General features: G+C 42.7%; 2 protein-coding genes across 4 annotated transcripts; both read right to left on the bottom strand.

The window, feature by feature from the left end:
- Nucleotides 1-223: 223 nt before the first annotated feature.
- Nucleotides 224-1,316, bottom strand: lenep (lens epithelial protein). Its single transcript, XM_067601459.1, has one exon. The coding sequence runs from the start codon at nt 927-929 to the stop codon at nt 735-737; it is 195 nt and encodes a 64-aa protein (XP_067457560.1). The 5' UTR covers nt 930-1,316; the 3' UTR covers nt 224-734.
- A 141-nt stretch (nt 1,317-1,457) lies between these two features.
- On the bottom strand, nt 1,458-23,372 carry shc1 (SHC (Src homology 2 domain containing) transforming protein 1). Of its 3 annotated transcripts, XM_067601457.1 has the most exons (14): nt 23,145-23,372; nt 18,627-18,671; nt 11,297-11,461; nt 10,973-11,043; nt 10,365-10,428; nt 9,239-9,358; nt 7,952-8,005; nt 7,505-7,556; nt 6,563-6,689; nt 6,319-6,466; nt 5,962-6,019; nt 5,470-5,586; nt 4,647-4,903; nt 1,458-4,517 (listed from the first exon to the last, which is right to left on the bottom strand). In XM_067601457.1, exons 2-14 carry the CDS (start codon nt 18,636-18,638, stop codon nt 4,389-4,391), a joined length of 1,374 nt encoding a protein of 457 aa, XP_067457558.1. In that variant the 5' UTR covers nt 18,639-18,671; nt 23,145-23,372; the 3' UTR covers nt 1,458-4,388. The 3 variants fall into 3 exon arrangements, with proteins under 3 accessions (XP_067457558.1, XP_067457559.1, XP_067457557.1); XM_067601458.1 differs by lacking the exon at nt 18,627-18,671; XM_067601456.1 differs by lacking the exons at nt 18,627-18,671; nt 23,145-23,372 and having other exon boundaries at nt 11,297-14,552.
- Between the last annotated feature and the right edge of the window lie 1,249 nt (nt 23,373-24,621).

Below are 24,621 nucleotides of genomic sequence, written 5' to 3'. Positions count from 1 at the left end.
AGGTTGATGCGGATATTTTGGTTGACTATATTCCTGTCCAATATAGGGCAGCTGGAAAACGTCATCTAATTAAGTAAATACGGGCCTTAAATTCTCCTCATAGGCACATAAAAGCATATTTCGGCACCTAAATCAAATGATTGTCTTCTCTTTTTTTAGCTGTACAGTATATGTTAGGTTCAATCAAAACAAACAAAAATACAGACATAAAGTTTTCTTTTTTCTATTCATTAAATCCTTTATTATCACAACAGTTTGTGTTGCTGTACAGTGAACTTCACAATCAGGGGTGCCACATCCCTCCAGATCTCAGATCAGCAAGGTTAAAATGAGGGAACAGACCCAGTCCCACAATGAGCATGCGTAGCATCTGCAACTGTGAAAGTGTTTCCTGCAAACCCAAGAAGAGCATCCTATAGTCACCTGAAAAACAGAAATAAAAATATTTGAAAAATTGGTTAATTTGTACAAAAATATGATTTAGTAATCCTGTTCTGCACTGCAATTGCCTCTTCAAAACTGTAGTAGGTCTCATAAATGTTGCATTACTTTGTACTCCAATGGTAGTTTGTTGTCATATGAGAGAAGACTCATACCTGCCCATGCTTTGCCAGCACCGCTGATCAAACACTTCATCTCTGATGAAATAAAAGCTGGTTAAAATTACACTATAGGAGCCAACAGAGACACTAGGAAAATCAATGTATGACCACTTGATCTACTCTATCAGTATGTCAGTCCAGGATCTCTTTGATGCACCAGCAGCAGAGGAGAAAATAGAGACACTCTTTCACCGACTGGATAAAACTGTAGGCAAAATTTCCTCCCAGGAAGTTCTTGCCTCGTCCAAGACCCATTGCTATGTCCCGCAGGTGCTGTCCCAGCGAGGAGGAGGGCATGGCCTGGGGAAGAGGACGCTGAGGATGCATGGCTCCAGTGAGGGAAAGGAGCAATCAGAAGGAGGCAACAACCAGGGCAGGCAGGCAGGCAGACAGGACTAAGCTTGTGGAACAGCTGAGGTCTTCTCCGTATTCCTGGCACAGTTAGTTCCTCTACTTATAACTTCCTATACAAACTGCAGGCCGCCATCATTCACACCCTGCCTTTTCTCGACTCTTCTTTGCTTTCAAACATCAGCTGATTGATTAAAGGCCTTGTTTAACTTTGCTGTGTTCTGTTCCCCTCTGTTGTACAGTCTCTCCCTAGGCTCTAGTAATCCCTGAATCAGCCCCCTACTGTTAAAGGCTCCACCTATTCACAAACAAGAGAGTTCCAGCAGCTCCCAATACACCACCGTAACTATGTGCCACTTTTTGTTCAGGACAGGTGGTTGATCATACCTTCTAGCAGTTTGCGCTTTGTTTGTTTTAAAACCACTTTGCTTGATTAACTTTGATGGTAAAAAAAAAAAAACCCAACAAGGTAATAAAGCACAATTATCATATCAAAAGCCAAACTCAAAGAGAGATGAATGATATATGTATTTATATATGCAATCTATATTTTCAGATACAGGTGTAAACAGACATGTTTCCCTAAAAACAAAAAACAAGTATTAAAACAGAAACATATAAAGTATAAATCAATATCTGTGCACGCAGTTTGAAAGTAACCTTTGGCTTTTAAAAACACAAATTCAAAAGTACAACATCATCCACAATATCACCACCACCAAACAAACACATTTTTTTGAAAGGATTTTCATGCAACAAAGGCAACTGTGATGAACTATGATAACACAGGAACGGTTCACTAATGATGCAGAGGGTCAGGTGGGTTTGTCTCAGCGCACACACACACGCACACACACACACAGGCACACACACACACACAGGCACACACACACACACAGGCACAGGCACACACACACACACAGGCACACACACACGCAGGCACACACAGTAATGGCAGATCTTAAAGCTCTGCTTTTCCTATCTCTGACCTACAAACACCTGAACAGCCAGGGTGTGAGTGTCTGACTAACCCAGCTGCCACTCTGCTATGTGTTTTTGTGGATGTTAGATTACATATGAGCCCACTTCAGGGTGTGAGAACTAGTTGACAGTTAAGCTTTAGCTTGAAAGATCCCTTCTCATATATCTAGAGTTTGGCCTCAATCTCACAAACTGACTGTAAAAGCTACCTCAGTGCTGTGGTGTCCTCTCTGTATCACTTATCAAATAAGTCTTTAAATATACAACCATGAAAAGAAGGATTCAGATACTAAGCTTACCAGTCAAAAAAATTGATGTTATTTACAGATGGCAAACACATGGTTAATATCCTGCCCAATGGTGACATCAAGTATCTGTGACTCTAAGCTGAATGCAAGAATGTGCATCAGAGGAGATTGCCATCACTGGATCTGTTTGTGTGTGTTGATTGGAGTGTCATTTTTGCAGAGTCTTTGTTTAACTGAGAGGCTTGTGTAGGATTCTCCTGTAGCTGACTACATTTGAATTAAGTACATAAGGTGACTGCATTGAAGTGACGTGACTGCATTGAAGAAACAAGGCACGATCAAAAAGATATTAAAAAAACAACATCATGAACTGAGGGAGGAGGAAGAGGAAACGATAGTGTGAGCTTCTCCCTCCATGTCCTCAAACATTTGTGAAAACAGTACATGGAGGAGCAACATTTGGCTTAACATCTTATAGTTAATAGCAATCCTCCAAAAACACTTATATCTTTATGTTCAGTTGCCCGCCCCCCCAACCCACTTCATTTGATTCAAGGTTTTAGAAAAGGACATTATTCCCTCAAGTGATTAAGAATAAAGCAACATCACAAATACACTAAAACTACTTAACCAGTCACTGCGATGCACTTTGCATCATTTTTTGCAGAGGGAAATTCATTGCTTAGACTGTTCAACATTTCTCATTGGCCACTGTTTAAAGGGGAACTCCTTTAATTACGCTTGTTTACTTTCCGTCAAAATATCTAATAAGTAGATATGGCCCATAGATTGTCAATGCAAACACATACTAAAGAAAAGCGATAGGTCCAAATGATTTGGTCTATGCTTCTCACAATGTACTAGTTATTGTGTTTGTGGGTGACATCATTACAGAGTTTACTTTGAAATCTCCTTTTTGATGATGTGTTCAGGCACAATAACAAAAGATTTTTCTCCCCTCTAAAACAGACCCATTTGTAATAAAAGTTTCCTTTTATCTAAAACTACCTCCCAATGCACACAAGATGGTAACTGTTGATAATCGGCATGGTTTCCTCTGCTGTTAGCAACCAAGTTCATGTTCTTTGGCATGACAGGTGGTGCAGACTGTGTGGTGTCAAGGTGTATGTGTATCTGTGTTTGCAGAGGGATTAGGGAGATACAGCTGTATAGACCCTCCTGAACTCATAATGTCCGATAAGTAATGAGTCCAAAGATTAACTACAGAAACCTGCGTTAAAAAAAAAAAAAGAAGAAGGAGAAGGAGAACATAAATGATGGTCATTGGCATAGCAGTCCCAGGTTTGCATACAGGCTTTTCTCATCACCAGGTATCACTCCAGGGGTCAAAGTTCAAAAGTCTTTAAAAGGGGAGTGGTTGGGGGTAGGCTGGCCCTCCGGGTTAGATTGGAAGCAAACAAGTTAATGCATATTCACCAGGCAGAATGATCTCAAAGTCAGGTTTGCTACTGAGGGGCTCCAGTCACACCTGAAGGGAGAGTTTATGTTTGAGCCTGGTTCAGTCTCTGAATCAAAGAACAATTGCCTTCCAGTTTGTGTTTTGCCTAATATGCTCCAGCAACAGTCAGAGGAGGGAAATCACTTCCCCTAATTTAAGGACGTATGCTCGAATGCACGTCCCATTGATGCCCCTTTTCCGCTCTTCATTTCCACAATTTTTTGTACATGATTCCAAGTATTAGTAAAGAGTTCATGTTTTTTTTTTTTTTTTCATAATCGCATGTTAAGGTTGTTTTTTTTTTTTTTCTTTTAAAAAAAATTGCATTTGTTTTCTGCCCCGTCCTGAAATAAGCAAAGGGCTCCTCCCTGGTTCACAGTAGGCTGTTTGAGAAATTGCAGCAGTGCTTCTCCGTTGTGGAGGGATGGGATGGCCTGATGGTTGGTGGGGTCGAGGAGGGACTGCAGTTCACAGTTTGGCTTTCAGAAAGGACAGGAATATGTGGCAACAGCAGCAAGTGAGTGATTTTGCAGAGAAACTGGTGATTTTTTCATTTTTTGGCTTTCTTTGCTATGATTTGATGGTGTGCATATGTATTCCTGTGGATGTGTGTGTGTGTGTGTGTATATGTGTTAAGTGTAGTGTTGCGTTGTGTATTGTAGCATATGAAGGTGTGTTTGACAGATGTGTTGCATTTCTGTATGGGTGTGTGTATATTTGGTGGAGTATTTTCATTTGCGTTTAACGTCAGACCCTGCGCTCTACTGGCTGTTGCAGACACACTTCGCTACCGGCCGATACGATGGGGAGTCTGTTGTCCATGTGGTAACTGATCAGGTGACTCACACTTTCAAACCGATGGTCTTTTGTACGAACCTGAGAGACAAAAAAAAAAAAATGGAGGTAAATTTAACTACCTACACATATACAAACAGGTGTTAAAACTACAAAAAAATGCTTCTCCCCCCGCTTTGTTATCTCTCTTTCCCTCATGATCTCACTCACCACTCCTTCCGGGTCGACTAGTAGCAGGTGTTTGGGCTGACCCCCCTGCTGTCCTGTGAGGACATACTGCCCGGGCGTAGTCCCAGACTCCCGCACCAGGAAGTCTCCATCGCGGGTCAGCAGCCTCTCTGCTTCCCTGCGACTTAAGCTACCATGGAACCAGGCCTCACACTGCAACTGCTCCACCAGAGGGGGTGCTGCTGTCATTGAGCTTGGGCCACCATGCCCAGAAACCCCCAGAGCATCATCGAATGGCTCTTTAAAAAAAAAAAAGAAAACACATAATGTATACATATAATATAGTATTTCTCTGTTGAAATCCTCAAATGCATGCTCATATAGGTTTTGTTATTTACTATTGTCTGAATTCCTAATTAGAACAAAACATGATTGGACATTGTCAAAATGAACCACATAGTCTCTGACAGTTGTGTGCTATACACTGATAGTGGATGACGTCTTTAATGTGAAAAGCTTTACGCATTCAACCAATCATGTTACATAAAATGCCCCTGTAATGCACAAAGCCACTCTAATTCCCTTATCTTCCTCCAGGGCTGCCTTCTGTGGGCAGAACCATTCTTCAATTAGGCAATCATATAGAACGTACAGTACATTTACTCTGCTCAACAAGAGCAAGTGCTAGACAATGATTAACCCTTTTTCTCTCCTCATGGTGAAAACAGCACATTTTAATTACTGGTATTTTAGTTACAGTTATTATTTTTTCAAGTGACTCAGTTTCCTGGAAAGTTAGTCAGTGTTTTTTTTAGTTGATAGTTCCCCTAATTAATGACATTCCCACCAAAGTTGGGGCACTTACTCATGTCAAAAGCATCTCTGTGAGCGTTTCCATTGGCTGCAACTGGGGGTCGGGGTTTATCCACATTGACATATGAAGGGTCATCAAACAGTTCCCGTCCCCCATCTTTGGCACCCACTGAAAGCAAACAAACAAACAGATATCAGTAATCTTGGCACACCCTTAAATTTCCTAAAAAGCTGGTATTTTAACCAGCTATGACAAGTCAAGACAAGAAACACAAGAGATGGGGAAAATGACATAACAGGGTTGAAAAATGTCCTAGATTTTTGTATTGTGGTACTGTCCTCAAGGACTCGTTTTCATTTTGTTACACAAACCAATGTATAAATAGAAATTTGAAAATTTATTGCTGCTATTACTTCCAACAAAACAAGTTACTTAATCTCTCCATTTTGTGTCTAAATGATAAGTTTGGTTCATCCCTTCCTCCTGATTAACAGTGAATGACAGATAGAGAGAGAAGCAGACAATTGAGTAGAGACAGATCACCTGGCAGAGGCGGCAGAGGATGCTTGTGAATGTCATTCTGACCTGACTGTCCGTAAGGCTGCAAAAACAGAAGCATATAAACAAATAATGAGTCACTGCCACACACACACACACACAAGTATGTCTACAAAAATAATTTCCCTCTGTTCCGGCAAAGGTTGAGTCTGGCCAGTTAAAAGGGTTCGGAAGGTCAGTCGTGATTTGCGCAATTCCAGCTGAGTTACAGTTTCCTGATAATTTACTGAGCTCTTAATCTGATCTGATCTCTTAACTGTGTAACCACCAGTGTCTGGATGTGTTGAATCATGTGTATAAGTAAATCTCCTCTTCCTGGTGTGATTACGTGCACTGTCTCACCAGTGTGGCTCCTGGGCGGGTCCTCATGTCAACAAGTCCACCAGGGGGAGGCTGTTTTCCAGGGAAATTATTATAGTAAGGGACATCAGGAGGTGGGGCAGCCTCATCATCTTCCTCCTCCCATGCAGAGCCATCAAATGGCGCCATTCTGGAGAGCAGTGGTGAGAGAAATGTTAGAGGGGACGAAATACAAACAGTAACTCATGTTTTGGGCTCATGTGAGTGGAGACATGCATAGTTTTACCTGTCATGAGGTGTGACAAGTTTGGGGGGGTTCTTCAGGTACTGTTTAAAACGCAGTTCAAAGGCCTGGCCGATGGTGCTGATGACTTCCTGGGCTAAACCCTCTGAACACTCCAAGATATGACATGCTGCAAGAGAGGAGGAACAAATGACTAATAGGATAACTGCAGCAACATGTTCTCAAATGAAATATGCACTGAGCTAGACAAATATATGCAAGCACAGTAGAAAAATATGTGCATTTTCAGTAATAGTACAGTCATGACACAAGACGTGTGAGTGTATGTCACCTCCATTTAGAACATGTTGAATTATATCTAAAGCGTTGTTTAATATTGCTAGATCCTTAATGTACACGATATAAGCTCATAGATTCGCTCTGTGAGTGCAAAACCAATAAATTGTGCTTTTTTTCCTCCATTACATGGAAAATCAAGCCGCATGTCCGCATATTTAGTGCATAAGCATGAAAAAAGTAGATCCTGCCAAAACATTCAAACAGTTCTGTTACTTCTTATGCCTATTTAGTGGTAAATGTACTGTTTCTTCCCCTGCTCTGCACACTGGGTCTGTAATGTCTTAGCTCAAGTGGGCCGTGTATCCTGATTTGAGAGGGAATAAAAAATGAATAGAGCCATTTCATTTATTTAATAGGATTCATTTATATTTGAATAAAAATTGCTTGTTCGGATTTATTTACAGCATTTTCTGAAAGGGAAATCTCAAGACCTGGTTCTCTGTGTATTGAGAGTGAATGTAGAGAGTAAATGTGTGACTTATGTACAAAAGGAGGAACTGACAAAGCAATATTTAGATCTATATCAGTTCTATGAAATGAACAATGAGAAAATTCAGCATCACTTAAATACAACTTTTTTTTTAAATGTCTATGAATTGACGGATGTTGTCTGAGTTAAGGTGTCATTTTGTTGTTTCTGCTCACCTCTCTGGTTGACTGGGTCTTTGGCCACATATGCTACGTACTCAGCCGTATCCTGAGGGAGACAGGGTAAGACAGTTAGGGGAGGAGGGGAAGGGGAAAAATCGATAGGAGGAAAAAATGAAGGGCAGGTTTAGGATAGAAAGGCTGAGAAGAGGAAAAAAAGAAAGAGAGAAGAAGCTGCAGTCTTTAAGTCGTAACAGAAGTTAAAAAACATACACTGAGCTGAAAGAGAGATGACAGGAAGTAATGAGATCAAGCTTGGAAGAGAAGGACTGCAAACCAGGCAAGGCAGCAATGGAGTGAGTGGTATTTATAAGAATAGACAATGACAGAAGACAGGAAGGAAGGATATGCAGGCTGAAGAAAGATGGAAAAAGGCCAGAGAGATATTCAGGCTGAGAGAGAGAGAGAGAGAGAGAGAGAGAGAGAGAGGGTTGGGTGACTCACTGGGTCTCCACCAGAAGCGAAGGAGATGGACTGCATGTGATGATTGGCGATTATCTGTGGAGAAAAAGAAAGAAAGGAAAAGGCAGAGAGAGAGAGGGGGAGAGAGAGAGAAAGAGAGAGAGAGAGAGTGAGCGAGAGAGAGAGAGAGAATGTGGGTGACATGAAGTATGTGGGAAGTGAGATGAAAGCATGTGGATGGAGAGACAAATGTGGAATCATTACTGAGAAAAGTGCTTTTTCCTCCATTGAGTGCCATCAACTGCAGCAGAGATAAAAACTAAGTAGGGACCAGTGGATGGAACACCTTTTTAACAGTCCATGTTGGATCAATAACAGCATCAACACTTGCTAATGCTCCCCTGCACAATGTGTGGTCTGTATTTGTGAATGGGTATACGCGCTGCATGGCATGTTTCTTTGTGCTGCGTGTTAATGTGTATGTGCTGCACTACTGTATACCATCTCCCCAAAGAAACAAACATCATTCAGTAGCTATTAACTCATTAGAGGTCTAGGAGGAGGATCACATGATGCCCTGTGGCGATGCAGGAATGAAGACGATGGTTAAGAGGGATTTGTGCAGTATCCAGAGTAAATGAGGCAAACAAACCGGAGTGGCTCTAAATTTATCCTGGCATCCCCTGAATGTCCCAAAAGGTAACAACACGGACTTTGCTGATGACCAAATCACAAGAAATAAGAAGTAAGTTTGTAGTTGATAAAAGATATTTTCTTGGTTCCACAATAAAATTTTAAACTACATTTTTATTTAGGTGCAACCATTTCACTAAAATCAGTTTACATAATTTCTTAGTGTGTGAAAGGAGTGGGCATCATTTTTTTGTATTTTTCAAAACACATTCACTGAAATGATCATAAAACTAACTCTGGGCAGATACTGTAATTCAGGTTAGTAGACATAATAATAGATAACAACAATAATTCAGTTTAGATATTGACACAGGCTTTCAAAGACAAATGAATATACAATGAAGTAGGTGTAATACAAATGAAAGCATTTACAATTCTATTAAGTTTGTCTTTAAAAATTGAGTCTGTAGAATCCTTAAAACCACACAAAATCCCTCAAACAGAGAAATCTCTGGGTTTACTGTCCTTCAGTAAACTGTACAGACTAAGAGCACTCTAGGTACCAGACAATCCTCTGGCAACAACAGAGAGCTGTAACAATCAGATGTATCTCTGACTCACAACCAAATGTCTGGCTATCAGGGAAAAATCTAGCAAACACCATAAGATTTTCTCTGAAACTGGTTCCTGTCTCACCTGTTTGCAGTCGGCGGCCAGCAGGTTGAGGCTGCTGGTCGAAATGGTGAGGCTGATTGTCATGCCAGCAAACTGTAGGTTACTCTTCCCCAGAATAGACGTCAGACAGCGAGACGAAGGCTGTGGAGGAGAGGGATGCGGTCTAAGAGTAGTAAACAAACAAGGTGCAGAAACGGAAAACTACAGGGCTTTTTTTTTTTTTTTTTTTAACTTCAACAGGGCACAATAGTCTACTGAGTGCTCCATGCCTGTGCATGAGCCTGTGGGTGTATGTGTGGAAATGCCTGTGTGTGTGGGAGTGAGAGAACAGCTGCAATTGTGAAAGTGATCCTGTCTACAAGGCCAACTGTGACCAATGGTGAGTAGACAGGACAGTTCACATACTGTAGGCTTGACCATGAGCATCACACGGACCACGCCAGCAGTACTGTGCCAGCCCGTTTATCCCAATCCTCCTCCTGTTCTCATGGCTTTCATCCATATCTGCTTCAAAATAATTGGAGTATGCTGCATCAGGACAGGATGCACATGCTCAGCCATATTAACCTCAGTCCAGCCAAATTAGAGAGACTAGTCTAGTTTAACATATTTTAGTTTAACTGTATTTTGCCTGGTGTGCTGCATTGCCAGACATTCCTTGGTCAAACCCTGCTATGGGAGTGCGCTGCTGGATTTAGCCACCTGTTTTATGGACTGTTTGGGTGGATGTTTTTAGTTTTACAGGAATACTGTGCACAGAGACACAGTCTTTGAAGCAGCAGACTGGCAGCCATGACTGCTAATCCTTAGTGCTTCTTTGGCCTAAAACTGGCTCCGTGCAACCTACCACTCCACCTCTCCAGCCTCCCTTGTGACAAGAAGGAAGGAGAGAGAGAGACCAGAGAGTGATTGGTAATTACCTGCGAGTAGCCCGCTAACCACAGAAGTGTACAATCAGCCTAAATCAAGATGTGTGTATGCGTGCGTGAGAGAGTGTGTGAGGATCTGAATAGCCAACTGACCACAGAGTGGACAATCACGCTAAATCTAGCTCTCATCCAGAAAACCCTTTACCACTGCCGCCCACTTAAGCCGTATAAATAAATAATGTCCTGTAAGGGTGTGTGCTGGTGTGCGTGCTGTGTACCTTTCTCCTGCGCTGTGCTCCTTTTGCTCCGGGCACTGCCTCGCACACCACCGAGATAGCCTCCCTGAAACATTACCAACATACAAGTGTTGCAACAGCACGTCATTAACCCTCACACCTTCCTGTATTCACAATTATGTGGATTAAATGAAGTCTAGCAATGGGTGATTGAATTTATCGTCCCTGGCAACTGGATTCGTCCTTGCCACAGAGACAAAAATCACTAAGGAAACCAGAAGGAAACCACCAGGATTCCAGAACATTCTAATTTAGGGGCTGAGAGAGCAGCAGACATGCATATATACACACACACACACACACACACACACACACACACACACACACACACACGCGCACATATGGGCGCAGACACAGTCAGGCATTAACACAGCAAGAAACAAGCAAGCAAGCAAATGAGAAAGGAAACGGCACAGAAAACGAGCAAACAAAGAAATGTACGTGAGGCGAGTGGTGCATGTGAGTGTATGTGGCCAACATTTCTGAAAATCTAACCACACTTTTACCTTCTCGCCCCCACATGTACAAACGAGAAATGAGTTCAGAGAAAAACTGTAAGCCAGCAGCAGATGAGCAGTGCGTGGTCTCACCTGGTGACCTGAGTTCTGGTGTTGAAGTCCAACGCTCGCATGGACTGCAGCACCTCCACGCAACCCATGTACTACACAGGAAACAGGAAGGCCACACATTAGCATCCGACATTTCCTACATTGCAGTCCCATTGGACAGACGGAACACAATATGGGCAACAGAGGAAGAAAGCAACAGAGTCCTTTCCTCATTTCTGTGTTAGATTCTGAAAGCATGTAAAAGAAGGCTGTTTGTAGAGAGAGAAACTGACTTGGAAGTTGAGAGAAAGATTTGTAATTATATATTTTAAGTTAAGGGTTAGTGAGTGTGTGCCAGTCACTTACCCGTACAGTGTAGGAAACACCGGTGGTGCTGACCACGTTGTCGGAGTGCAGCCAGCCACGGGTGGGCTTGTTGACAAAGGAGCCATGGCGCGTCCACTCATCTCCTCCCAGCTGCCCTCCTTCCACCCGTGCCCTCCTGGACGCCACTCCCAGCCGGTTCATGTCCTGTAGAGGAGGTCGGGGAGGGGGAGAAGGAGCGGTTAGAGGGGGAACCGGGTGGTGAGGCGGAGGGGAGGAGCCAGAACTGCTCCTGTCGTCCCCAGAGGACTCAACAGGGGCCTGAGGCTGCTGCGGCCTGCTTGAGGCCTTGAGTCCTGGGAGAAGAGTGGCAGAGACACCCAGACGAAGGGATCCCATCCTGGGGAAGAAGGAGCAGAGGGTGGTGGGGCTGTTCTCAGCCGGGCGGGGAGAAGAGGGGGGCAAGATGGGAGTGAGAGACGAGGAGGAGAGAGAAGAAGGTAAACCAGGGGAGGGAGTGAGGGGGGTGGCAGGACTGGAGGGAGGGAACGATGAAGGATTGGAGTTTGTTTCATCGGTTGAGCTCAGCGATTCACTCCGAAAGTGGGTGTACTTGGTTTTTGGGACAAGCTCCATAATGAATCTGCAGTGTCAGTTTTTATATCCGCGCAAGTCCACACAGGCTCTAGTGATTCAATCAAAGTCTCTTTGTTTCAGTATTCACAGTTTCTCTCTGAAAGGACACACAGCCATCTGTCTGTCTCCCTCAGCATAAGAGCTGCATCCATCTGTCTGGTTGTCTGTCCTCCACTCGTTACCAGGCAGCCAAAACGAAACTGCTTTAAAAACGGCTTTATCCACAAGGAAAGCAGAATGAGAGAAGGCGAAGAGGAAAAGTGGGGTGTCCCAGTTAATGGTAGAATGCAGATGAAAAAAGTTTGTATATAGTGCACCAGTGTAGATCATGTTGTCATCAGTTCACTTTTTAAATCTACTTCAATGTTCATTGTGTTCCCAGAGACTGATGATGACATGCTCTAAGAGTTCATCTTTGAGTAGTGTTTTTGCCATAATGTAAAACAATATCTGTGAGTATCTTGTCCCAACTTAATAGCCTCTCAGTGAAGGCCAGTTATCCAGCTGTCGCCAGCACCATGGAGAATCAACACAAGTGATTGTCTCTCAACGGCCCCTCGCAAGTGTGTGTTACTGCTCTGAGGGGTGCGCACTTGTACGTGGTGTGTTTACACACGCGTGAGGCAGCTTCTTAAATTGCGTCTGTATGTGTGTGTTGGTGTACGCACATGTGTGCATGTGTGAAGCACCTCCCCTCGGCAGCTCTATCCTGCTTGACACAGGCCCATAAAAATCCTATTAGCAGCCAACGAGGGGATCGCAAGGGGGACGCGTGCACTAACACGGCAGCAACACACACACAATACACAGCTCCAATAGGTCGATACTACAGCAAGCACCTGCAGAGCTCAATGAAGCCCAAAAACTGCTTAAGAAGAGAGAGGAGGCTTACTAATGTATGTATGGCTAGTCTCCAACTCAGCACGCTTCCTTCAACATCTACTTTTCAGGTGCATCGTTTTCTCAGATCTTTCAATTCTTCTTTTACTCCCTCTCTCTCTTCCTCCAAATGGTTTCATGTCCTCTCTGAATGGCCCTCACTCTCTCTCTCCCCGCTTCTTCCTCTTCTTCTTCTCTTTTCTTCCAGATTACTTCTTGCCCGGCCTCCTTCCCTCTCTCTGCACTCTTTTCTCCCTTCTCTCTGTCTCCTCTCTTCTCCTGGAAGCCCTCTCTCTTCCTCCACACAATATACTCCGCCAACCTCTGTCTCTCTAACGCCTCCGCCCTCTCCCGCGCCACCACTTCCTCTCTCCTCTTCCAGATGATCTCTCGCTCCCCCTCGCCCCCTCCCTCGTCTGCTCGCCCGTTCTCCAGGCTGTCCTGTTTAACAGTCCCTCTGTCTAATATATTAATGGTGAGCCCTGTCTTTCTGCCTCTCTTACCTCAAGATTAGGGATGGCTAGAGGCTAGGCATGGTCACCTATTTAGACACCAGTAGAAAAGAGAACCAAAAAAGTTAGTACTTAAGACTGGGCCGGCAGAGTTGGGCCCGTTCCTGACTGAAGTTCCTGATATGGCTAAAACAAGTGAGGCTGCCTCGGTTCATGAGTGTTCCCTAATACTGGCCACCTAGGTTAGGATGTTTTTTTTTCTGGAGCACCATTAGAAAGTGGTATGTTGAGTCTGAGATGTTGTCTGTGTCTGGTACAGTGACACACACTGCAGTAGCACGGTGGTGATGTAACACTGGAGAATGTAGGTCACTGGCTGATGACGACTACCGGTGGGCTTGTTGTGATGGTAATGAGAACTGATTGGGCTGATTTGAACTCCCAACCCAGGGTTCCCTGAATGGTGCTGGAGGCTCATCAGAGCTCAACGTGAACTCTCTCGCCCAACTTGAAATGCTCGATTAAAACTGCTCTCTGTTGTTATACTGACCTCTCTGTGCCCGACTGCTCTCGCCCTGATACTTTATTACTACCTAGTTCAAACAGCAAGCCCAGATTATAGTCAGTTACCTGAGAGAAGAGTGTTGACACAGTCTCGTGTGATATGAACAAGCCAAGTGTTATATTCTGGAACTGCTTCCTTATCTAAGGTTGGGCTTATCAAGCAGCGGGTCAGCTCTCAGTTCTATTACTAACTACTGCACAGACACCACATTATACCTCATATTCTGCATAGTCCAACCTCAAAGGAAAACAACAGTCTGTTTACATTAACAGTCTCTCACAACCAAATGCCAAACACACAAAACTGTCTGCAGCGGTTTGACCTCAATAAGAGGCAAGGCTACACCTACAGTCCTGCAGCAAGCTGGCTAGCCGGCCTACACCTCAGTGCTGTTGAGGCACTAGTTATATTTACAATCTCTTGACCTTTACTCCCTCAAAGGAGAGAAAGGTTTGCAAACACCTTGCCTAGATCACTTACACAAGGTTGTGAATTTGGCACCAATGTTTCAGTGACGCCAAGTGAAAAAGCTGATTTTTCCACACGCTAACATTTCAGAACTTAACTGTGTCTGAAGTACAGCGCGCCAGCTTGTAGTGGGCGCTGGATGCATGGCAAAGGAACAGTCGCCTACACCAGTCTAGCACCACGGAGGGATTGTCTAGCAATTCTAGCTAGTCATCCATCTGGTCTTGGCCAAAAAGCACCATGGAGGATCCAGTCACACTCATGCACTGCCAGGCTGGCTGGGATGATCTCCAGAAAGCTGTAAAGAAGTATGGCCGGAAAAGTCACAAAAGACACCCAGTATTTGGATAATCAAACCAGAACAAACAAAACAGACTATCACACCCCTAATAAAACCAGAGATTAATCCAGTGAGGGAATCAGCACTCTAAAAAAGGCAAAAGATCCAACATAAATGGACTTATTAACACTAGAGAGGAAAAGCACAGGTGCGTTCTCATATATAGGGGTGCACTCTACAAGCAGAGTTAACTCTCGTCCTGCCCGAGGATGTTTTAGTGCACAGAACACAGTGTAGGTCAGGTGACTGCAGAGGAGATGACCCTCTACATGAGGAGAAATCCTGAGTCACCTACACAGACAGTAAAAGGAACTAGCTGTCACAAACATAGCACACCTAATAATCAGTGATTAGTGGCCTGAGGGCCAAGCAGCTGCACAGAGTGATATGTACAAGTGGAACCAGTACCATAATCTAATTCATCAAGTCACTCCTGATAATGGCACATCAGCTTGACTGATGAAGATGGTAGCTGTTGTTGATTAAGGTGAGATCAGGACAAACAGGGCTAAGCTGACTCACACAAGACAGGATAAGGAGGGGTAGACAGAGGACCTGAAACAACCCTGATTCTGGGAGACTGCTGAGCTCCACATAGACAAAGAACGTCTGGTAAAGAAAAAATAAAATCGTCTAAGAAAGAAACTCTAAAAACTGCACACAGTAATGGACTAACCCAGTCTTCTGCTTCTTATCGACTAAGTATATACAATTACCAAATGGAGCAGCACCAGTTTTAAAAGATAAGACAAGGATAAAAGAACTTTACATCTTGTTCTGTCTGCAGCTGCCGCCTGTTGCTATGGCAACAGACATTAAAAAGAGATGCCTGTGGAGGATATATACACCGAGAAGTCCCGACAACGGTGGAAACCTTCAGACAAAGAGCTAACTGCTTTGTCAAAAATCACATGGCAGCAGTTAGTTGCCGCATCAAAGACTTCACATTAGATCTTTTTCTCATCTAACAGGAAGAAAAAAACTACAGACTCCTAGAAAGATCAATAGGTTTCTGGAAATGATCAAAGTTTAACCGGCGTCGCGCCAGCCATAAAACCCAATCAATGTTGACATCCCATGTCGGCTGCATGCACTGACTCCAACTATGTCTGATATTATTTCAAAGAAAAACAATCACTTTTTCTAATTTTCTAACAGTAGAAATAACACAACTACAATAACCATTTACTTCTAAAACACTGTTGTTTAAAAAACTTGCATAAAAACAACCTGAATATTCTGTGCAGCAGCTAACAAAGATAATGATTGTATAACATCCTGCAGAGTAGATCCTATGCTCATAGAGAATAGAAAATCATAAGTCACAAAGAGAGTCTATATTTCAAAAAAAAGAAAAAAAAAAGTATTTTGAACTGTCCTGTATAAAGTGAGTCTAATCAATTTCCCAAAGAGTTTTTAATGAATGGTAAAACATTAATAGTTCCCTTTTTTTGGTTTAAAAAGCATACAGTTGATAATCCATGGTGATTCATCTAAAGCTGGGCTCCATATTCACATGAGAACCATATTAATGTTTAAACAGCCACAGACTGTCCGGTCATCCGTCCTCTCCTTCCTCTTTCTGGCTCTCCGTCCGTCCACTCCCTGAAAAACGTGCTTCTCCTCTGAGCCGCTCTTCCGCTCGATTAATTCACAAAGTCACTGCCGGCAGCTCCTCTCCATCTATCCTCTCCTCTGTTTGGCTGCCTCATCTCCTTTACTCTTCTCTTTCCTCCTCTGTCTCTCTCTCTTTCTCTCTCTCTCAGCAGATGGTGAAATGGCAGAGCTGCCAGGATGGACAATGGCACTACTTCATTGTGCTCCTCTTCTCCCCTCACGTCTGTCTCTCATTCCCACTTTCCTTCCACCTCTGTGTGAGGGACGAGCACGCTGTCTGTCCTCCCCTCCTCCCAGTCTGGGTGGGTGATGCTGCCTCCCATTCTCTCTCTTACCGTCTCTCTCTCTCTCTCTCTCTCTCTCTCTATCTCATACACACACACAGGGCTGTTGCCTCTGCCCTCCCCACCTCTTTTTCACCCATCCTACCTCCTTCCTGTTTCCTCCCCTTCCCCCCACCTCCTCTCTGCAGCCTCAGTTAAGCAGTGTACATGTGTATGCACAGCAAGATGCTGCGCTCCTGCACATTAATGCACACACTCCAAGGGGAGATGGAGATGTGGAATAAGGGAGGAAAAGAAGGAGGAGGGGGTATAAGTAGGGAGGGGGGGGGGTCCATGTTGGCTATTCAAGGCTCCTCCCTTATGTTTGGTAACCTGAGAAACAGAGTGAAAGAGGGAGAGAAGGAGAGTGGATGGCGATGTTCACCCTCCCTCTATGGGCTGTGCAGAGTGTGATATAAGGTCACTCTATATAACCTTGATGAAAGTGGACAGATTAAAAAAAAAGAGAGAGAAAATCGACTGGTTTTCACACAATAAATATTCCGTTTGTTACTACATGGCTAGAGCTCTCTAGGGAGAAAGGACAGGTTATTACCAAGCAAGCACAATAACAACTGAGTGATTCTGTAAAGGCAGACAGAAAGCAGAGATCCCAAAGATTGCTCCCGACATTCAAGCGCATCTAAAGAGAAGGCAGTGTTGCGGAAAGCGGAGGAAACCACCCATACAGTTGCACAGGAACCGACAGAGTGGAAAGCAAGGAGTCCTCAAATGACACCCCAACATATTGTCCCTGCAGTACTACGTTTGACCACTACACTGTGATCATGTAGTCTAGTCTAGTGCCCTCAGGGACTGTGAAGGATGAAAATCAAGAGAACTGCAGAGTACTACAGTGTCAGTCAGGATGATAGCCGTCACCTTACACCACACAGTGATATGATTGGCGAAGACAGCCCCCACCCTCCACCTGAAGCCCGCACCATGCCTATAACCAGTCAAACACACGACACACTGTGGCTTGGGGTTGACAGGAAGATAATCTTGTGGTTTTTTTAAAACTGTATATGTTTCAATGTGTGAGTTTTTTCTTGTGCTACCCTGAATTGATATTCAAAAGACTCAGTAGCCAGTTTATTAAGTACTCCTACCTAATTGAAAGCAGTCTAATAAGGCAGCCTTCTTTAATGAGGCTTATAATGCTCAGTATTTGACCATAATGCAATACAATTCATCAGCATCACAATCTACAGCCTCCGAAATGACCATAAAGTTGAGTCAGCACCTCTCTAAAACATTTAAACCGTTATAAAGGTAGGGTGTATTGCAGGGCAGTTGTATTGGACTGCATTCATTTTAGCTAGCTCTATGTAATACACTGGCTTCTGAGTGCAGTTAACTATAACTCACTCAAACCACAATGAATGTATGTACATTGGGCTGCACAATTAATCATGCATGACTTCAGTTGCCAGTTTTAGATAATTGTAGAACACTGCTATACCAGCTATATTGAAACTTACTGCATGCTGCCAGGGAGAACTTTTAAATGAGACAAAGATGCCAAACATACAGTAAAAATAGTTTGTTTTTTCAAATGACTGTAAGGGGTGAAACAATGTGATGTATCGTACAGTATTGCTCCTTATGAGACTGCACTTGGTTCAAAATCTGTTGAATAACGCCCCTGTTTTCTGCTGCTGAGAAGCCAATCTTAATGGTTCAAACAAAGCTCCTCTTTTTCAATTCAAAGTCTCAAACTATAATAAAATTACACTAGAATGAAGTTGAATTGCAACACATTGAAAATAAAGAAAAATGGTTGATGATGAAATGACGATTAATCATGCAGCCCTAAATTTACATCAATCTATTAATCACAAGATCAGTTTTTAACCCTCATTAAGAGAAGTGGGCCAAATGATTATTTCTAGGAGAGTTTACCTACTTTAATCTGTCCTTTAAAGCTCTCAGTCATGTTAAAATGCCACTGCTACAACCGATTTACATATCAGACATGAGAGGTTTGACCTTTTTATTAACATTACATTGTGGTTTGAAGAAGCAACCCCTTTGCCACCGTGTCACGGTGTGTTTTCGATTAGGTGGTTGTATCATTTGAATGTCTTACCACATATTCCATTGGCCAACACAGGCTGCCTGTGAGTCTGTAGCCCTAAAAACACCAAAGTGCACATCAGCACACAATACACACACACACAAACACACACAAAAAATCCTCAAGGAGCCAATCACAGCGTGCTCCAATGCCGCCCTTGCAGCTTCTTGACTCCCAGCATGCATTGCTCCCTGGATCAGCTGTGGAGAGGGTCATGGGACCTTCCTTGATATAAATGGCCCGGTTGATCAAGCACAGAGAGACACAACATTGACATTAGACAGAGACAGAGTGAGGTTGAGAAAGTAACAGAGAGTCAGAGCAAGAAAGAGCAAGAGTGAAAAAGAGAAAAGCAATAATCCAGTGTGCATGTTGAAACACACACTTTGGAATGAAAGGAATTAACTGAAAGGACCGCATGTGTAGGATGTTTGTGTCTCAGCTTGCCCAAACGCGAGTTTGTTGCTAAGCATGCAGTGGATGGAATAACACTGTGTGGAAGCTACAGCTCAGTATTTATTAGATGAAACAGTCAGACGGACCGAGACAGAGCTCTGGATCTAATGCACACGCTGCAGGGCCACATCTGCTGTCTGCTCTTATATTGTATGTGTGAGTGTGAGTGTGAGTGTGAGAGTGTGTGTGTGTACGTATGTAATCTGATTTGACCCGCCTCACTCACACTAGGCCAAAAAAAAACGAGCACGGATGAGTAAACGGGCCTAGTGACTGCTAAACCCTGTCTAACATCAGTTCAAATTATGGAGACAAGTAAGACAAAGATGATGATGATGAAGATGATGAGCTCAGAGGGAATAGTGGGAGGGAGCGTGACTGAACAAGGCAAAGCCTCTCCGATTGGCAGAGACGTGCAGACACACACGTATATGCGGACAGCCAAATGGCAATCAAATTTTCAAAAATTAGTGGTGGGAGTGAACATTAGATTAGCAAGGCATTCAGCAGGAGGCCTTTCTGCTGGTTTCATGGCTCACCACGCACACAGCAAACATGTGAGCTGGCTATTTTGGGTTGTGCCAACCCCCTCCACCAACCCCCTCTAACCACACTCCTTCCATCATTCCCTTCCCTCTGTCACTCTCTGCCTCAACTTCCCCCTAGTTTCAACTGTCGTTTTTTTCATAAACAGTGTTATTTCTTCACCTAAGTTCCCAGTCCACCTAACTACCCTAAATACTTCAAATACTAAAACGTGCTTGCCTCGAGTTTCAATAAATGTCAAGTGCCAAATGTTTGAAATGCTTTATCAGGTTTTGTTTACATATTCGTTGATCAGGTATTTCTTGGATGAAGTCATGACTTTGCCAATTTTATACAGCTGTAGTTCAAGTTCTTGTTTGGCTGATTGGTTTACAGTAAGACTACATTAAATGCTGTCGTGCTTGAGGAAGAGAAGAGTGTGAGAGGTTAATTGAATAAAAAAGTGTTGGAAAAAAAGTTTATATTCCTTAAAATAGCAAAACTCAGGTATTGCAATGACACCAAATTTAAATAATACATCTTCCTTGTCTACTTAACCAGAATCTTTGTTAACAAGTTGAGGTGAACATAAACTCAAGACCTGTTCCTGCATGAGGAGACATCTGTCATGAAAGAATATAACATTTCAGCTGTAAAAATAGGTGAGAGGCACAAGTATTTCCAAGTCCCTGCTCTGCAAACACATTTCAATCCATCTAATAGTTGATTCAATAGTTTTTTTTACTGTATAACCGTACTGCTTCAACTATTTAGGTTGTGTTATCTGATATAAGTACATCATGCAGAATCATTTTGTTTTAGCAAAAATGTTTCCAAGTCAATGTTTTTTCAGCTGCTCAAATGACAACATCGATTTTTATCACTTTAACTGATTTTTGTCCAATTTTAAGTGAAGCATTATATTAAAGTGCTTTTCTCCTCTTAAAACTGTTGCAATGCTCTGCATCTGCCAAGCAGTCTTGGGCGTGTTAATTATCTTATGGGTGATTTATTATTCCCAGAAATCACTACAGGGAACAATCTAGAGCTTTAAACTGGTGATAAAAGCCAAGGACTAACCAGGAAATGAGAATTTAACCTGCTCCAGACCTGTCCACCTAAAGTGACCCTGCTTGCCAGAGGAGCAACTTCAATCTCACACCCAAACGCATAACCAAGAAAAGTGGAGAAGCCTGCAAAAGGAGGTGACTATGCAATCTCAGCTATCTGCATAAAGAGATATTGGCCATGATAAAGCCTCATAACGTACATTGCACAAGAGAATCATACTAATGCACGTGTCAAAAGGCAATAGCGCCGTATCAATCAACTGTGTGAGTACAGTCCTGTTTATGTAAATAACACTCAAGCTGCACTCACTTATTTTACACATCACACAGGAAAAAAGATTATAATCAAATTGTGGTTGACACAATGTAGTGAACATTGAGCATGTTGCACTCGACTGAGCAGCGCAGGAGGAAACACAGCTGAGGCTCAGTCCCATTGTGTAGAGGTAGAGACGGACAACCACATGCTATGACCTCAAAAACAAACTCATACAGTTTGTTACCAGGACACATACACACCAGATGGAAACACACAAGCAAATAAAACCAACACCGACAGACAAAAGTCTCACAAACACAAACACGTCAGACACAGACAAACATCCTCACACGGAGAGACACGCACACAAAATTGCATTATGGCCTGTTGATGTGGAGATTTACAGTCTTAACATGTTTACCACAGCTTAGTTCCTCACCACTGTGTTTCATCAATGTCAAAGTTTCAAGTAGCACTAATTTGAGGCTAATTTCAGCACTAGCATTCACTACTTACAAAAATAAAATAAAATCAAAGCTTATTAGAGTGACTGTGTGTATGTCTGCGTGCACGAGCATGCACACCTGTCAAAGTGAAGCTGTAACAATCACAGGTGTCACGCTGGCCCGTCAATCAGGACCTCAGCTTTCACTGCTGATTGATTTGGTTTGAGCAGAATTGGACAGATCCAATTTTAATCGAGCGGATTTTGGATTGTGCCAATGCTGTGATAGAGTGGCTGAGATGCTCCGCTTTGACTGACAGATTGTGTCTTGGACTGTCCCTCTGTTTGTGTTGTTTTTGTCCTTGTTTGTGTGTGTGTGTGTGCGTGCACGGGTCTTGTTTGACTGGCTCCTGACATGTCTGAATCTACCATTTTTTGGATCAGGTGTTGATTGGACCCTCTCTTCCCCTTCCATTTCATCAGCGGAGATAACTTCGCCATATATCATGTCAGGGGCTGCTGGCCTGAGCGGTGTGGCTGACCCTGATAAGAGAACCGAACCTACTGCTTTCAGTCGCCTCAATCATCCCACATACCCTTGAGTCTGTGTCCATAATAGTCTGTCTGTCCTTCACTCCTTCATGGTGAACTTTCACTCTGTCACAGTGACCCTGATTAAACACATCTTGGGTGTGTTTTGCTGATAGGTCTCCATGGATACGCTTGACACAGAGGAAATAGTGGACCATAATCGCCAGTTTACTGTGTGACTGAGCAGATTTGAGCGTGCATGCTGTGATAGGTTCTATGGCTTATCTCACTGACAACTCACTACAACCTGAAGAGTTTCAGCTCAACTCTCGAGACTACCAGGACCATTTTAGTACAGATTTTAGACTCAAACACTTAATTTATGGCTGCAAATTTAGAGATTAATCTGCCAACTATTTCCTCAATTAATCTATATGTTGTTCATAAAATGCATATTTTGTTCATAAAATGCAATAGAACAGTGTATCCATCACAATTCTTTTAAAGCAATTGCTTGTTTAGTCCCACAAACAGTCCAAGACACAAAGACGTTTAGGGTAGTATCATATCAGAAAAAGACAAGCTGAAAATGCCAGAAGGTGGGACCAGAAGACGTCTGCCAGTTTTGCATGACAAGTGTCGCACACAATGAATTGACTACCAAAGTAGCAGCAGATTAATTTTCTGTAGATCAACTAAATGATTAATCAACTAATCATTTCAGCTCTAACTCAATTTGAGAGTATTGCTGCGTCTAATATAGAATATAACCAAAAGGCATTTCAGTGATCTTTTATGTATTCATTTGCTGAAAAGACACAAGCTTGGGGCCACTCAGTTGACTTCTCATCATTGCCTATTTTGAACTAAACTATAGTGCTTCACAGTGACTGTAATTCTTCAGTGTGGCTTAACTGGAAGCTACTGAAACTCTAAACTCAAATAACCTAACTTCTTTGACAGCGCGAAGGCGAATACAAGTTAAGCTAGTGTGTGATTAAGGGGAACACTGTTAAGGGGAACACTGTTCCCCTTAATCACCCGGCAGGCTACTCTGTATCGTCCAAATATAGCCTAATAACACGGCTATACAAAGGCAGAACGATGCTTCCCAACGGACACCACTAAGAGAGTGGGTCAAACATTTCCTCAAAGTTTTGATATGTACACCGACGGTGGTAGACACTGACGCACAGCACGCACAGTCCAAAAAAGTGTGGTCAACTTTGACGAGCAAAACTTACCAGCTCTCTTCCTCCCTTTCCGTCGAGTTGCTCCCCCTGCCCACCAAGCTGTAACTGTACAAAGTTCAGCTTAAATTTCACCTAACGTGAGAGAGTGTCGATGTTTTTTTTTGTCCGCCCGCCGCCTTACAGTTTAAGTTAACTTCATAAAGAGATGTGTCTAAACTTCTTCTTTCCTCTCCCTTTCCTTCCCTTCCTCCTCCCCCTGCCTCCCCCCTCCACGGTCACGACAGAAGCCACTTCCGCGAACAAATGGCAACGTCATCTGGCCGCGGATGTGTGTGTGTTTGTGTGTGTGTTTGTGTGTGTGTGGTTAGTGTGTGTGACCCTGTTTTGCACCTGGCCTATTCACTGCGGATTACGCAAATGTAGAAATCCCAGATTGCAAGCCAAAAACTTTAGCAATGAATTTACCTTAAATAAATACCACATGCGAACAAGTTAAGTTTTGTTTTTACTCCTTAGCTACCGAAAGATCATGTCTGCCTGTAGTTTTCCAAATGAAAAATCCCTTCTGTAAACTATTATCGTCATCTTAATTTCGATTTTGTTCTAATTTGATCTACTAGGAACCCTGAAGTAGGTTATTGGGTATATTGCACTGATCAACTATAGGATTTCACATTTTTAAAATATTGGGCTATTTGTAAAGTATACAGAACTGTGTTTCAAACTGTGTGACTTGCTTGTAATAGTCACCAGTGGTGGAGGAAGCATTCAGATCCTTTACTTTATTAAAAGTACCAATACAGCAATAGAAAAATACTCCATTACAAATAAAAGTCTCACATGAAAAACTCCTACTTAAGTAAAAGTACATAAGTATTAGCCGTAAAATGGACTAGTAAATATGTAAAAGTACACGTTTGGTCCCTCTGACTGATATGTTATTATATATGACATCATTAGATTATTAATACTGCAGCATCAGTGTTAGAGCAGCATGTTACTGCTGGAGCTGCTGGAGGTGGAGCTAGTTTTAACTACTTAAATACAGTTAAATACTTTAGTCCAGTGGTTCCCAGCCTAGGGGTCAGGCCCTTCTAAAGGGTCACCAGAGATATCTGAGGGGTCGTGAGATGATTAATGGGAGAGGAAAGAAGAAAAAACAAATCTGTTCTCAGTTCTTGGAATTTTTCTCTTATCTGATTTTTGGTGAAATATTGGATCATTTTATTATATTTCTGTCTCCTTTCATACTCTAATTGGAACTTGAGCTGGAAGAAGCCAAATTTCACTGCCGTCAGTGTTGCCATCTGCTGTGTCAGTGTGTATATGACAATAAATCCTTGTGAATCCTCATTTGAACATTTATTGAAATGAAACCACGTGAGAAGTTTAGAGGGAAAAATCACTATTTAGTGGAGCTGTTAACAACTCTCTAGCCCTTTCATGCATGAATTATTAAATCACAGAGTAAAAATTTTGTTTATTGTTTATTTTTACTCTTAAACAAGTGAAAAATCATGTCAGTAAC

This window comes from Thunnus thynnus, chromosome 10, assembly GCF_963924715.1.
Source record: "Thunnus thynnus chromosome 10, fThuThy2.1, whole genome shotgun sequence".
Classification (NCBI taxonomy): domain Eukaryota; kingdom Metazoa; phylum Chordata; class Actinopteri; order Scombriformes; family Scombridae; genus Thunnus; species Thunnus thynnus.
The sequence above is the reverse complement of the archived record's forward strand: the minus strand, read 5'-3'. Positions and strand labels throughout refer to the sequence as shown.